At 43.3% G+C, this 12023-nt stretch overlaps 1 protein-coding gene across 2 annotated transcripts in view; it reads left to right on the forward strand.

Annotated features, from left to right (window-relative positions):
• Positions 1-12023, forward strand: part of MOB1A (MOB kinase activator 1A) — a 26390-nt gene continuing 14367 nt past the window's right edge. The window contains exons 1-3 of one of the 2 annotated variants that reach the window (XM_054473715.2): positions 1-552; positions 6270-6436; positions 11918-12011. In XM_054473715.2, the coding sequence (XP_054329690.1) occupies positions 539-552; positions 6270-6436; positions 11918-12011 (275 nt within the window). In that variant the 5' untranslated portion in view covers positions 1-538. The remainder of the gene's footprint in view (positions 553-6269; positions 6437-11917; positions 12012-12023) is intronic. The other variant, XM_054473716.2, reaches the window with a different exon arrangement.

Raw genomic sequence — 12023 nt, forward strand, 5'->3', positions numbered from 1 at the left:
TTAAAGGACAAATTTTATGCTATGTGAATATATTTCAAATAAAAATTAAATTAACAATTTTAAAAATTGCAGGGGTACGCAGCGCTTATAGAGGTCCCTGCATAATCTAGGGAGCGGGGTCGAAATCCAGCAGCACCAAGATAGACTAAGAGCAGGACCAGCCACTGCCCCTTCCGCAGGACCGCCGTCCTCGCCACGCCTCCGGGGGAGAGAGGTCCTGGCTTGGAGAGCGATGATTGGCCTAGTTCTAGGATGAGGCGGAGCGAAAGGGGGCGCGTCAAGTCCCTCCTGGGCGCAGCGAAACCTTAGCTCGCGAGATTTTGTTGGTTCCGCATTTTGGGTCTGCGAGGTAGGGTAGGCGGGCAAGGCGGGCGCCGAGGTTTGCAAGGGCTCGCAGCGGCCAGAAACCCGGCTCCGAGCGGCGGCGGCCCGGCTTCCGCTGCCCGTGAGCTAAGGACGGTCCGCTCCCTCTCGCCAGCTCCGAATCCTGATCCAGGCGGGGGCCAGAGGCCCCTCGCCTCCCCTCTGAGGACCGAAGATGAGCTTCCTCTTGTGAGTGGGGCCGGGCCGCGGGCGCCGGGGCTGCGGGCCGAGGTTGTTGGGGAGGCCTCCCCGGACCTGAGGCGAGGGCTGGGCCTGGGGGTCGGGGCGGGGGCGGGGTAGCTGGCGTTTGTTTTGCCTCTATTCGGGTCCGCGGGGGAGGCCGAGATGTTGGGAGAGGCCGACAGAGATGAAGATCGAGGTAAAGGAAACGGAGCGTGAAGGCTGGGGAGTAGAAAGGCCCCGGGGCCGTCGCGCCTCCCAACTTTTCCGCCCGAGCGCCCCCGAGGGCGGGGAGACGATCTGGGGGCGGAGCCGCGAGCCCCCAGTTTCTCTCGTCTCGAGCCTCTAGAAACCGTCCTTGCCGACTTAACTCGTTGCTCGGTTATAGGTCCAGTTTTATTATTGTAGGTGTTAAATGCCGCCCCAGGAGAATGTGCGTTGCCGCAGTTTGAGAAGCTTGAAGTTAAGATGCTGGCCTTGGAGTCGGATCGTTCTGTCCAATTCTGATTCTGCCCACTTACTGACTTTGATTTTAACCAACTTCTCTTGTCCTCGGTAGAATCGTGTGTTTTTAATCATTATGTAATATAGCATACAGCATTATTACATAGTACATTGCAGTATTATTATAAATAATTTGGAAAGTTAAAACAAATTCATAGTCCCATTACAGAAACACAATATTACCATTTTAGTGCACTACAGCAATTAACTTGATAGGCATACCTTAGAATCTCATTTTAGAGATAATGTCTGAGCCCAACCAAACAAGGCTAAAATGAAAAAGCTTGTAGATTCCCTAATGATTCTTATGCACATTAAGGTCTGAGAAGCATTGCTCTGGCACAGTATTTTTTATTCACAGGTGGCTCTCTCTACCTTGTATATTGCTTAAATGTGTGTTTTGTGATTGAATAATTATCCAATTTTAGTTATGGATGTAATCCACATGCTTGACATTTTATTAAATATAATATAAAAACACTATATAGTTGTTTTTTTTTATTTTTTATAACCAGAGTTTACCTACTTTATTGTGAGAAACTGGGATTCCTTCCAGTATTTACTATTATAAAATACCACTACTCAGAATATGTTTATTTGCGTCTCATTTTCCCTCCTTTGGGTTATTCTCGTAAATGAATGGTCTCTAAAATACGATTACCTTGTCAAAAAGCCTGTATGATTTAGATTTAATTTCCATATTAATAGAAGTATTCCTCCCTCCTCCACTTTTTTCTTACGAGTTGATATTTAGTTAGTGAATGCAGTTGCTTTGTGGACCTTAATACGAGACTTCTTCTTTTTTTTTATTTTTTGAGACGGAGTTTCGCTCTGTCTCCCAGGCTAGAGTGCAATGGCACGGTCTCGGCTCACTGCAACCTCTGCCTCCCGGGTTCAAGCGACTCTCCTGCCTCAGACTCCCGAGTAGCTGGGATTACAGGCGCCAGCCACCACACCTGGCTCATGTTTGTATTTTTAGCGGAGACTGGGTTTCCTCATGTTGGCCAGGCTGGTCTCGAACTCCTGACCTCTGATAATCCACTCCCGCACCCAGCCGAGACTTTCTTTTTTTAAAACTTGGTCTTCTTGATGGACGCTTGAGTTGTTCCCGCTTTTTGGCCATTATGAATAACGCTGCTGTGAACATATGTGACAGGTTTTTGTGGGGATGTATGTGTTCATATCTCTTGGGTATATACTTAGGAGCAGAATTGCTGGCTTATGTGGTAACTATGTTTAACCTTTTGAGGAACTGCCAAACTTCAAAGTGCTGCACCATTTTACATTCCCATAAGCACTCTATGAGGAGTCCAATTTCCCCACACCTCTCATAGCACTTGTTAATTTTCTTTTTTTTAATAGCCACCCTAAGTGGATATGGAGTGGTATCTCCTGATTTTGATTTGCATTTCCCTAATGACTAATAATGTTCAGCATTTTTTTCGTGTACTTATTGGTCATTTGTATATATTCCTTGGAGTAAAGTCTATTCAGATCTTTTGCCTGTTTTTTGTTTGTTTGTTTGTTTGTTTGTTTGTTTGTTTTTGAGACGGAGTCTCGCTGTCGCCCAGGCTGGAGTGCAGTGGTGCAGTCTCGGCTCACTGCAAGCTCCGCCTCCCGGGTTCACGCCATTCTCCTGCCTCAGCATCCCAAGTAGCTGAGACTACAGGCGTCCACCACCATGCCTGGCTAATATTTTGTGTTTTTAGTAGAGACGGGGTTTCACCGTGTTAGCCAAGATGGTCTCAATGTCCTGACCTAGTGATCTGCCCACCTCGGCCTCCCAAAGTGCAGGGATTACAGGACTGCGCCCGGCCTTGCCTGTTTTTAAATTGGGCTGTCTTTTTGTTTTTGAGTTTGTAAGAGTTCTTCATACATTCTAGATACAAGTCCTTATCACATCTATGATTTGTAAATATTTTCTTCCCTGTTCAATATAGTTTTTTTTATCATGTTAAAAACTTTTCAGATTTGATTTTTAGTGTGTTTTCATCATTCTTTTTTACTTACTTTTTTTTTTTTTTTTTGAGACGGGGTCTCACTCTTTTGCCTAGGCTGGAGTGCAGTGGTGCGATCTCAGCTCACTGCAACCTCCGCATCCCGGGTTCAAGCAATTCTCCTGCCTCAGCCTTCCAAGTAGCTGGGATTACAGGCACTTGTCACCACGCCCGGCTAATTTTTTTTTTTTTTTTTTTTTGTATTTTTAGTAGAGGCGGGGTTTCACCATGTTGGTCAGGGTGGTCTCAAACTCCTGACCTCAAGTGATCCACCCGCCTCGGCCTCCCAGAGTGCTGGGATTACAGGCGTGAGCTACTGCACCCGGCTCTTTTTTACTTCTTAATCAGTCTTATTTAAAATAAGTCCAAATTACTCAGGTAAAGTAAAAGTCCATAGTTCTATTCCATTCCTCTTCCTAGAAGTAATCACCAGTTTTGATGAGTTTAGTTTTTGATATTTTCTACGCGTTTACAAAATGGGCTCCTGCTGTACATTTGGTTGTGTATTATGTTTAACCATGTATTAGATCTTTCCCTGTGAATATGTGTACTGTGTCTGGTTTTCTTAACTTCTATACAATATTCCATGATATGGATGTACCATACTTTAATTCAATCCTCTACTGATAAACTTGAGGATTGCTTCTAGGTTTCTCCCTATTAAAAACAATCTTGGAAAACAAATCCTTATCCATATCTAGAGGAGATATTTAGAAGTAGAACGGATGGCTTGAGGAGCTTTTCAGTGTTAATAGATACTACCATATTGCCCTCCCAAAATTGTATACTTTATACTTTCACCAGTAGTGTATTAAAATACTAGTTTCTCTGTACCCTAGTCCAGTGGTCCCCAACCTTTTTGGCACCAAGGACCAGTTTTGTGGAAGACAATTTTTCCACAGATCTGGTTGGGGAGATGGTTTCTGGATGATTCAAATGCATTATATTGATTGTGCACTTTATTTCTATTATGACATTGGAATATATAATGAAATAATTCTACCACTCATCATAATGTATAATCAATGGGAGCTCTGAGCAACTAGACAGTCCCATCTGGGGGTAATGGGAGAGAGTGACAGATCATCAGGCATTAGATTCTCATAAGGCACATGCAGTTTAGATCCCTTGCATGCACAGTTCACAATAGGGTTCACGCTCCTGTGAGAACCTGATGCCTCTGCTGATAATGACAGGAGGTGGAGCTCAGGTGGTAATGCCACCAATGGGGAACGGCTGTAAATACAGATGAAGCTTTGCTGCTTGCTCACTGCTCATCTCCTGTGGAGTCCAGTCTGTGGCCTTGGGGTTGGGGGCCCCTACCCTAGTCCACATTTAATGTAATCATTTAAACTTTTGACATTCAGATTAGGAAAAAATAAGTCTTACTTTAATTGAACAGTTTTTCACATGCTCATTGATTGTCATACTTCTGAATTGCCTATTCATCTCCTTAGCCTATTTTTCTAAAGGATTGCTTATATTCTTAACAAATTACAGAAGCCCTCTATTACCTAGTTCATCCTTTGCAATATATGTTACAAGTACTTTTATTTGGTTACTTGTCTTTTTGCTCTGTTATGGAAGTTTTAATTGATACTATTTGAAATCTGTCCACTTTTTCTTTGAGGTTTCTGAGTTTTGTGTAGGAAGACTTTATGGATGGTGTGAGATAGGAATAAAAACATTTTTTCCTCAATAACGAGTTGTGCCTGTCTCATTTATTTTCCCTATTATAAACTTAAAGATGTTAGTGTTTCTTTTACTGTGGTTTGCTTTCAAGGCGTCCCAAATATTTTGATATAGAAAACTGGATTTTTTAACGAAACCTCCCTGCACCATTTTCTTTTATCTTCCCCACCCCCTATGCCGCCTTACTATGTTGTCCTGGCTGGTCTCAAACCCCTGGGCTCAAGAAATCCTCCCGCCTGGTCTCTCAAATGGCTGGGATTACAGGTGTGAGCGACTGCACTTGGCCCCACCATTTTCTTTTTTCTTTTCTGGTTTTTTTTTTTTTTTGGGACGGAGTCTCACTCTGTTGCCAAGCTGGAGTGCAGTGGTGCAAGCTTGGCTCACTGCAACCTCCGCCTCCTGGGTTCAAGCCATTCTCCTGCCTCAGCTTCCCAAGTAGCTGGGACTACAGGCATGCGCCACCACGCCCAGCTAATTTTTGTATTTTTTTTTTTAGTGGAGACGGAGTTTCACCATGTTGGGCAGGATAGTCTCCATCTCTTGACCTCGTGATCCACTGCCTCGGCCTCCCAAAGTGCTGGGATTACAGGTGTGAGCCACTGCACCTAGCCACGGCCCCATCATTTTTTATAGCACTTTGGGAGGCTGAGGCGGGTGGATCACTTGAAGTCAGGAGTTCGAGACCAGCCTGGCAAACATGGCGAAATCCCATCTCTACTAAAAAAAAAAAAAATTAGCTGGGCGTGGTGGTGCATGCCTATAATCCCAGCTACTCGGGAGGCTGAGGCAGGAGAATCGCTTGAACCCAGGAGGTGGAGATTGCAGTGAGCCGAGATTGTGCCACTACATTCCAGCCTGGGTGACAGAGTAAGACTACATCTCAAAAAAAAAAAAAAAACCCCGAAATTGAGGCCAAAAGAAGGTTCAGTTTCTCAAGAAGACACAGTTAGTGTCAGATCAAAAACTGAAATCCAGGATCTTTCTCTGTACCAGACTTCTTTAGAGGGCATTGTAAAATTGCCTTATTTGTGGAATTGTGCTGCTAATCTTGCTTTTACGTGCAGGGGAAAAAAAGCATTCTCGTATTGTGATCATCATTTTCCTATCTTGGCATTTTTCAGAGAGTGTTTTCTTTTTCTTTTTTTTTTTTTTTTTTGAGACTGAGTCTTGCTCTGTTGCCTGGGCTGGAGTGTAGTGATGCGATTTCAGCTTACCTGCAACCTCTGCCTCCCAGGTTCAAGCCATTCTCCTGCCTCAGCCTCCCAAGTAGCTGGGACTACAGGTGTGCACCACCATGCTCGGCTAATTTTTGTATTTTTAGTAGACGTGTGGTTTCACCATGTTGGTCAGGCTGGTCTCGAACTCCTGACGTCAGGTGATCCCAAAGTGCTGGGATTACAGGCATGAGCCACTGTGCCTAGCCCAGAGGGTATTTTATTTTTACAGGCTACTTTATATACCTTAAATTATGTTGTTCTACCTGTTCTACTTCCAGTCTTAAAAATTCATATACTTGCACTTTTAATCTTACAGCAGCAGCCGCTCTTCTAAAACATTCAAACCAAAGAAGAATATCCCTGAAGGATCTCATCAGTACGAACTCTTAAAACATGCAGAAGCAACTCTAGGAAGTGGGAATCTGAGACAAGCTGTTATGTTGCCTGAGGGAGAGGATCTCAATGAATGGATTGCTGTAAACAGTAAGTTTTAAAATGCAACTTTGCTGTTTTATAGAAAGGTTTTGCTAAAATCTCTTTGTTAATGAATTTTCTTTTACAGATAGAACTGTTTTAATATAACAAATTATCTGTAAAGAAACATTAAGTACAAATACATCCAAAGCTGTGTTGCTCTTTTCAGAGTACTAGGTGGTAGTTTGTGAGGTTGAGTAGAGGGAGCTGAGGAGAAATGATGAGTGCTTTTGGGCAATTTCTGAGGAGAACAGTATGAAAAGCTGAGTGAGGTCAGATAAAAGATTGATAAATGAAAAGATTATGCCTGTTGTGGTCTGTGACTTTGTAGCAAATCCATCTATACAGTTTTACTTCCACTCCCAGCAGTACTCATCAGCCTGCATATCCAGAAAAGTTAATTGCAGTTCATATGGACAGTTAATTGTTGTGACTTAGAGTGGCAGAGGGAATTGAGAGATTGGGAGAAAATGGAGGGATCTGAGCTGAAAGTCACTTTAAGTTCAAGAGAACAAGGGCATGACATGGGACAATATGCTAAGGCTAGAGATTTGAATGTGAGAGTCTCTCATTTCTGAGATGAGATCATTTCTGGGTAATAAAGTTTAAATTAGAGATTTCAGATGTTCCCGGAATAAAAAGTTTAAATAAAAAGTTTAAAACTTTTTATTTATTTATTTTTGAGACGGAGTCTGTTTTGAGACGGAGTCTTGCTCTGTCACCCAGGCTAGAGTGCAGTGGCTCAATCTTGGCTCCCTGCAACCTCCACCTCCTAGGTTCAAGCCATTCTCCTGTCTCAGTCTCCTGAGTAGCTGGGATTACAGGCACACGCCACCGTACCCAGCTAATTTTTTATATTTTAGTAAAGATGAGGTTTCACCGCGTTGCCCAGGCTGGTCTTGAACTCCTGAGCTCAGGCAATCTGCCTGCTTTGGCCTCCCAAAGTGCTAGGATTACAGGCATGAGCCACCACGCCCAGCCTAAAACTTTTTAATGGAAAATTTCAAACATACAAAAGTAGAGAGACTAAGTGCAGTGAATTCCAGGTATTCATTCCATTACCCAGCTCCAACAAATATCAGTTTGTGACCAATTCTTCTTCTTCTATATGTCACCCTGATTATTTTAAGCAAATCCCAGACATGATGTTTTATCTATAAATATTTCAGTAAGGTATGTCTAAAAGACAAGAACTTGTAAAGATAGTGACAATGCCATCATCCTTTAACTTATCAAATATCTGGTCAGTGCTCACACACATTTTTCATGACTGTCCCATAAATGTTTCTTTTTTTTTTTTTTTGAGATGGAGTCTTTCTCTGTCACCCAAGCTGGAGTGCGGTGGCGAGATCTCGGCTTACTGCAACCTCCACCTCCACCTCCTGGGTTTAAGCGATTCTCCTGTCTCAGCCTCCCGAGTAGCTGGGATTACAGGTGCCTGCCACCACGCCCGGCTAATTTTTGTATTTTTAGTAGAGAGGAGGTTTTGCCATGTTGGCCAGGCTGGTCTCGAACTCCCGACCTCAAGTGATCTGCCTGCCTCAGCCTCCTAAAGTGCTGGGATTACAGGTGTGAGCCACCGCACCTGGCCAAATGTTTTCTTTTTAAAATTTTTTTGCGTTAAAAATTTATGCTTTGTTTAAATCAGGATCCAAAGAGGCCTGTGTGTATGCTTCTTGAATCTCTTTTTTTTTTCTTCAGAGATGGGGTCTTGCTTTGTTGCCCAGGCTGGAGTGCAGTGACACGATCATAGCTCACTGCAGCCTTAACTTCTGGGCTCGAGTGATCCTCCCACCTCACCCTTCCGAGTAGCTGGGACTACAGGCTCACACCACCATACCCTGCTAATTTTTTTTTTTTTTTTTGAGACAGAGTCTTGCTCTGTCACACAGGCTGGCGCGATCTCAGCTCACTGCAACCTCCTCCTCCTGTGTTCAAGCAATTCTTCTCCCTCAGCCTCCTGAGTAGCTGGGATTACAGGTGCCCACCACCACACCTGGCTAATTTTTCTATTTTTAGTAGAGACGATATTTTGCCATGTTAGCCAGGCTGGTCTCGAACTCCTGACTTGAGGTAATCCACCTAACATGGCCTCCCAAAGTGCTGAAAAAAACCCAGCCAAAAAAAAACCCTTTTTAAAAAACTTTATTCAGGGCCGGGCGTGGTGGCTCCTGCCTGTAATCCCAGCACTTTGGGAGGCCGAGGCAGGCGGATCACGAGGTCAGGAGATCGAGACCATCCTGGCCAACATGGTGAAACCCCATCTCTACTAAAAATACAAAAATTAGCTGGGTGTGGTGGCGCGCACCTGTAGTCCCAGCTACTTGGAGGCTGAGGCAGGAGAATCACTTCCCGGGAGGTGGGGGTTGCAGTGAGCTGAGATTGTGCCACTGCACTATAGCCTGGGCGACAGAGCGAGACTCCATCTTAAAAAACACACACACACAAAAACAAACAAACAAAACTTTATTCAGATTATCATCTGTTATTCTGAAGGCATTTATTGACCTTCAGCCTTAGATTTTTCTTTGAGACTTAACTGCTGTAGATCAGCAGTTCTCAAATTTTTTGGTCTCAGATCCACTTATCCTCTTAAAAAATTATTGATTCCCATAAATATGTACCATTCTGTGTTAATTAAAAAAGTAAAATACAAGCTGGGCGTGGTGGCTCACGTCTGTAATCCCAGCATTTTGGGAGGCTGAGGTTGGCAGATCACTTGAGGTCAGGAGTTCGAGACCAGCCTAGGCAACATGGCGAAACACCGTCTCTACTAAAAATACAAAAATTAGCTGGGTGTGGTGGCACACACCTGTAATCCCAGCTACTCAGGAGGCTGAGGCAGAAGAATTGCTTGAACCTGGGAGACGGGGGTTGCAGTGAGTCGAGATCGTGCCACTGCACTCCAGCCTGGGGGACAGAGTGAGACCCAGTTGGGGGAAAAATAAAAGGTAAAATACAAAAAATACAAAAAAATTATTGAGAACCCCAAAGAGCTTTTAATTATATTGGGTATATCTAGTGATACTCTGTTAGAAATTAAAACTGAGAAGATGTAAATACTTATTTTTATTTTTTATTTTCTCTTGAGACAGTATGGCCCTGTCGCCCAGGCTGGAGTGCAGTGTCACGATCTTGGCTCACTGCAGCCGCCTCCTGGCTTCAAGCAGTTCTCCCACCTCAGTCTCCAGAGTAGCTGGGATTACAGGCATGTGCTACCATGCCCGGCTAATTTTTGTATTTTCAGTAGAGACGGGGTTTTGGCATGTTGGCCAGGTTGATCTTGAACTCCTGGCCTCAAGTGATCCGCCTGCCTCATCCTCCCAAAGTGCTGGGATTACAGGCGTGAGCCACTGCACCCGGCCCAAATTCATTTTAAAATAACAATAATAAACCCATTACATGTTAACATAAATATGTTTTTATGAAAAATGACTATTTTCCATAACAAATTTTAGTGAGAAGTATGGCATTGTTTTATATTTTTGCAAATCTTATATAATGTCTGGCTTAATAGACACCTGGATTCTTATATCCGTTTCTGTATTCAGTCTGTTGTGATATTACACATCATGGAGCCTCTGGAAAACACCATTGTGCCCTCTTGAGAGAATAAGAGTGAAAAGAACAATTAAAATGGTTTGACCTTACAGATCCTCCCTCAGATAGGGGATTCCTGGACCACATTTTGAGAATAGCTCTTCTAGACCAAACCAACTTCCACCTGGGCGTATTTTTTCTTTTGAGTGAATATTGAATACCTAAGTGTTACTTTCTTAGAAACATGACTAAGAGGAAGATTTATAAGTGAGGGAGTTTTGTATAAAATTCCTTTTACAAGATAGCATTTTTTAAAAATCTATTTTTTTTTAAGAAACTTGGAAAATCCCTAGTTGTTTTTAGGTACTTCTTTAGACAGGAGACTAAAACTTTTTATTTACTTGTTTTTTTGAGACAGCGTTGTCCAGGCTGGAGTGCAGTGGTACCCTCACAGCTCACTGCCTTGAACTCCTAGGACCTTGAACTCCTAGGCTCAAGGGATCCTTCCATTTCAGTGTCCTGAGTAGCTGGGACTACAGGCGTGTGCCACCATGCCTAACTAATTTTTAAAAATTTTTCAGTAGAGACCGGGGTCTAGCTGTGTTGCCCAGACTGGTCTCAGATCCTGGCCTCTTAAAGTGCTGTGATTATAGGCGTGAGTCACTGCACCTAGCCTAAAACATTTTTTAAAACTTTCCAAGGCTTATGTGGTTCTCTTTGCATAGAGAATACTCACTCAGTAAAGTTTATTTACTCACCCCCTTCCTCTTCCATTTTATTCTGGATCTAGCTGAAGCTCCTTGAGGAAGTACCCCCTGACTACTTCCAACTCTTCATGACTTTGCCTTTTCTCTGTAGCATTTATCGTTGGCCTTTGGATCCTGTCTTCTTATATCTTGTACTATTATTGCTATTTTTATTTTGAGACAGTGTCTCTGTCACCCAGGCTGGAGTGCAGTAGCGCCATCACAGCTCATGGCAACCTCAACCTCCTGGGCTCAAGCAGTCCTCTCGCCTCAGCCTCCTACATAGCTGGGACTATAGGTGCGCACCACCACGCCTGGCTAATTTTTAAAAAATTTCTGTAGAGATGGAATCTCACTCTGTTGCCCAGGCTGGTCTTGAATTCCTGGGCTCAACCAGTCCTCCCACCTCAGCCTCCCAAAGTGCTGGGATTACAGGCATGAGCCACCATGCCTGGCCATATCTTATATTATTCATCTCTTTTAATTTTGTCCTTTCTGTTAGCTAGAGACTCCAGGGCAAGGGACTTTATCTGAAGTATTTCGTCCTCAGTATACTGTAGACCTCAAAAACAAATGTTTATGATTAATTAATCTTTTAAATGCCTCTGGATACAGCTGGTGCACCTTCTCCCTCACAGTATATTCCACAACACGTTTTGTCTCTTTCCTAACACAAATGGTATTATCTGGTCCAAATTGGTAAACTATGGATTTTTCATTCCCTTGGATGTAATCATACTGTATATCCAAATGATATAATAGTCATCATTAAGTTAGAATTATCTCCAGTAGCTTATTTTCCTGCTGTTATATGTGAGTGGATCACGAGGTCAAGAGTTCAAGACCAGCCTGGCCAACATGGTGAAACCCTGTCTCTGCTAAAAATACCAAAACAAAATTAGCCAGGCGTGGTGGCATGCACCTGTAATCCCAACTACTCGGGAGGCTGAGGCAGGAGAATTGCTTGAACCCGGGAAACGGAGGTTGCAGTGAGCCAAGATTGCGCCAGCCTGGGCAACAGAGCAAGACTGTTTCAGAGAAAAAAAAAAGTGTAGTATACTACAAGTTACAGTATCATTGGATTATTGCATGTCTCAAGGGTTCAGCTAAGAACCTAAATGTATTGTCTGTTTTTCTTTCAACTGAGAGGTCTCATATTTTATGTTTACACAGACATTTTAACACAATTCTATTATCTCTGCAGCTGTGGATTTCTTTAACCAGATCAACATGTTATATGGAACTATTACAGAATTCTGCACTGAAGCAAGCTGTCCAGTCATGTCTGCAGGTCCGAGGTACATATACTG

This window comes from Pongo pygmaeus, chromosome 12 (assembly GCF_028885625.2).
Source record: "Pongo pygmaeus isolate AG05252 chromosome 12, NHGRI_mPonPyg2-v2.0_pri, whole genome shotgun sequence".
NCBI classification, from domain to species: domain Eukaryota; kingdom Metazoa; phylum Chordata; class Mammalia; order Primates; family Hominidae; genus Pongo; species Pongo pygmaeus.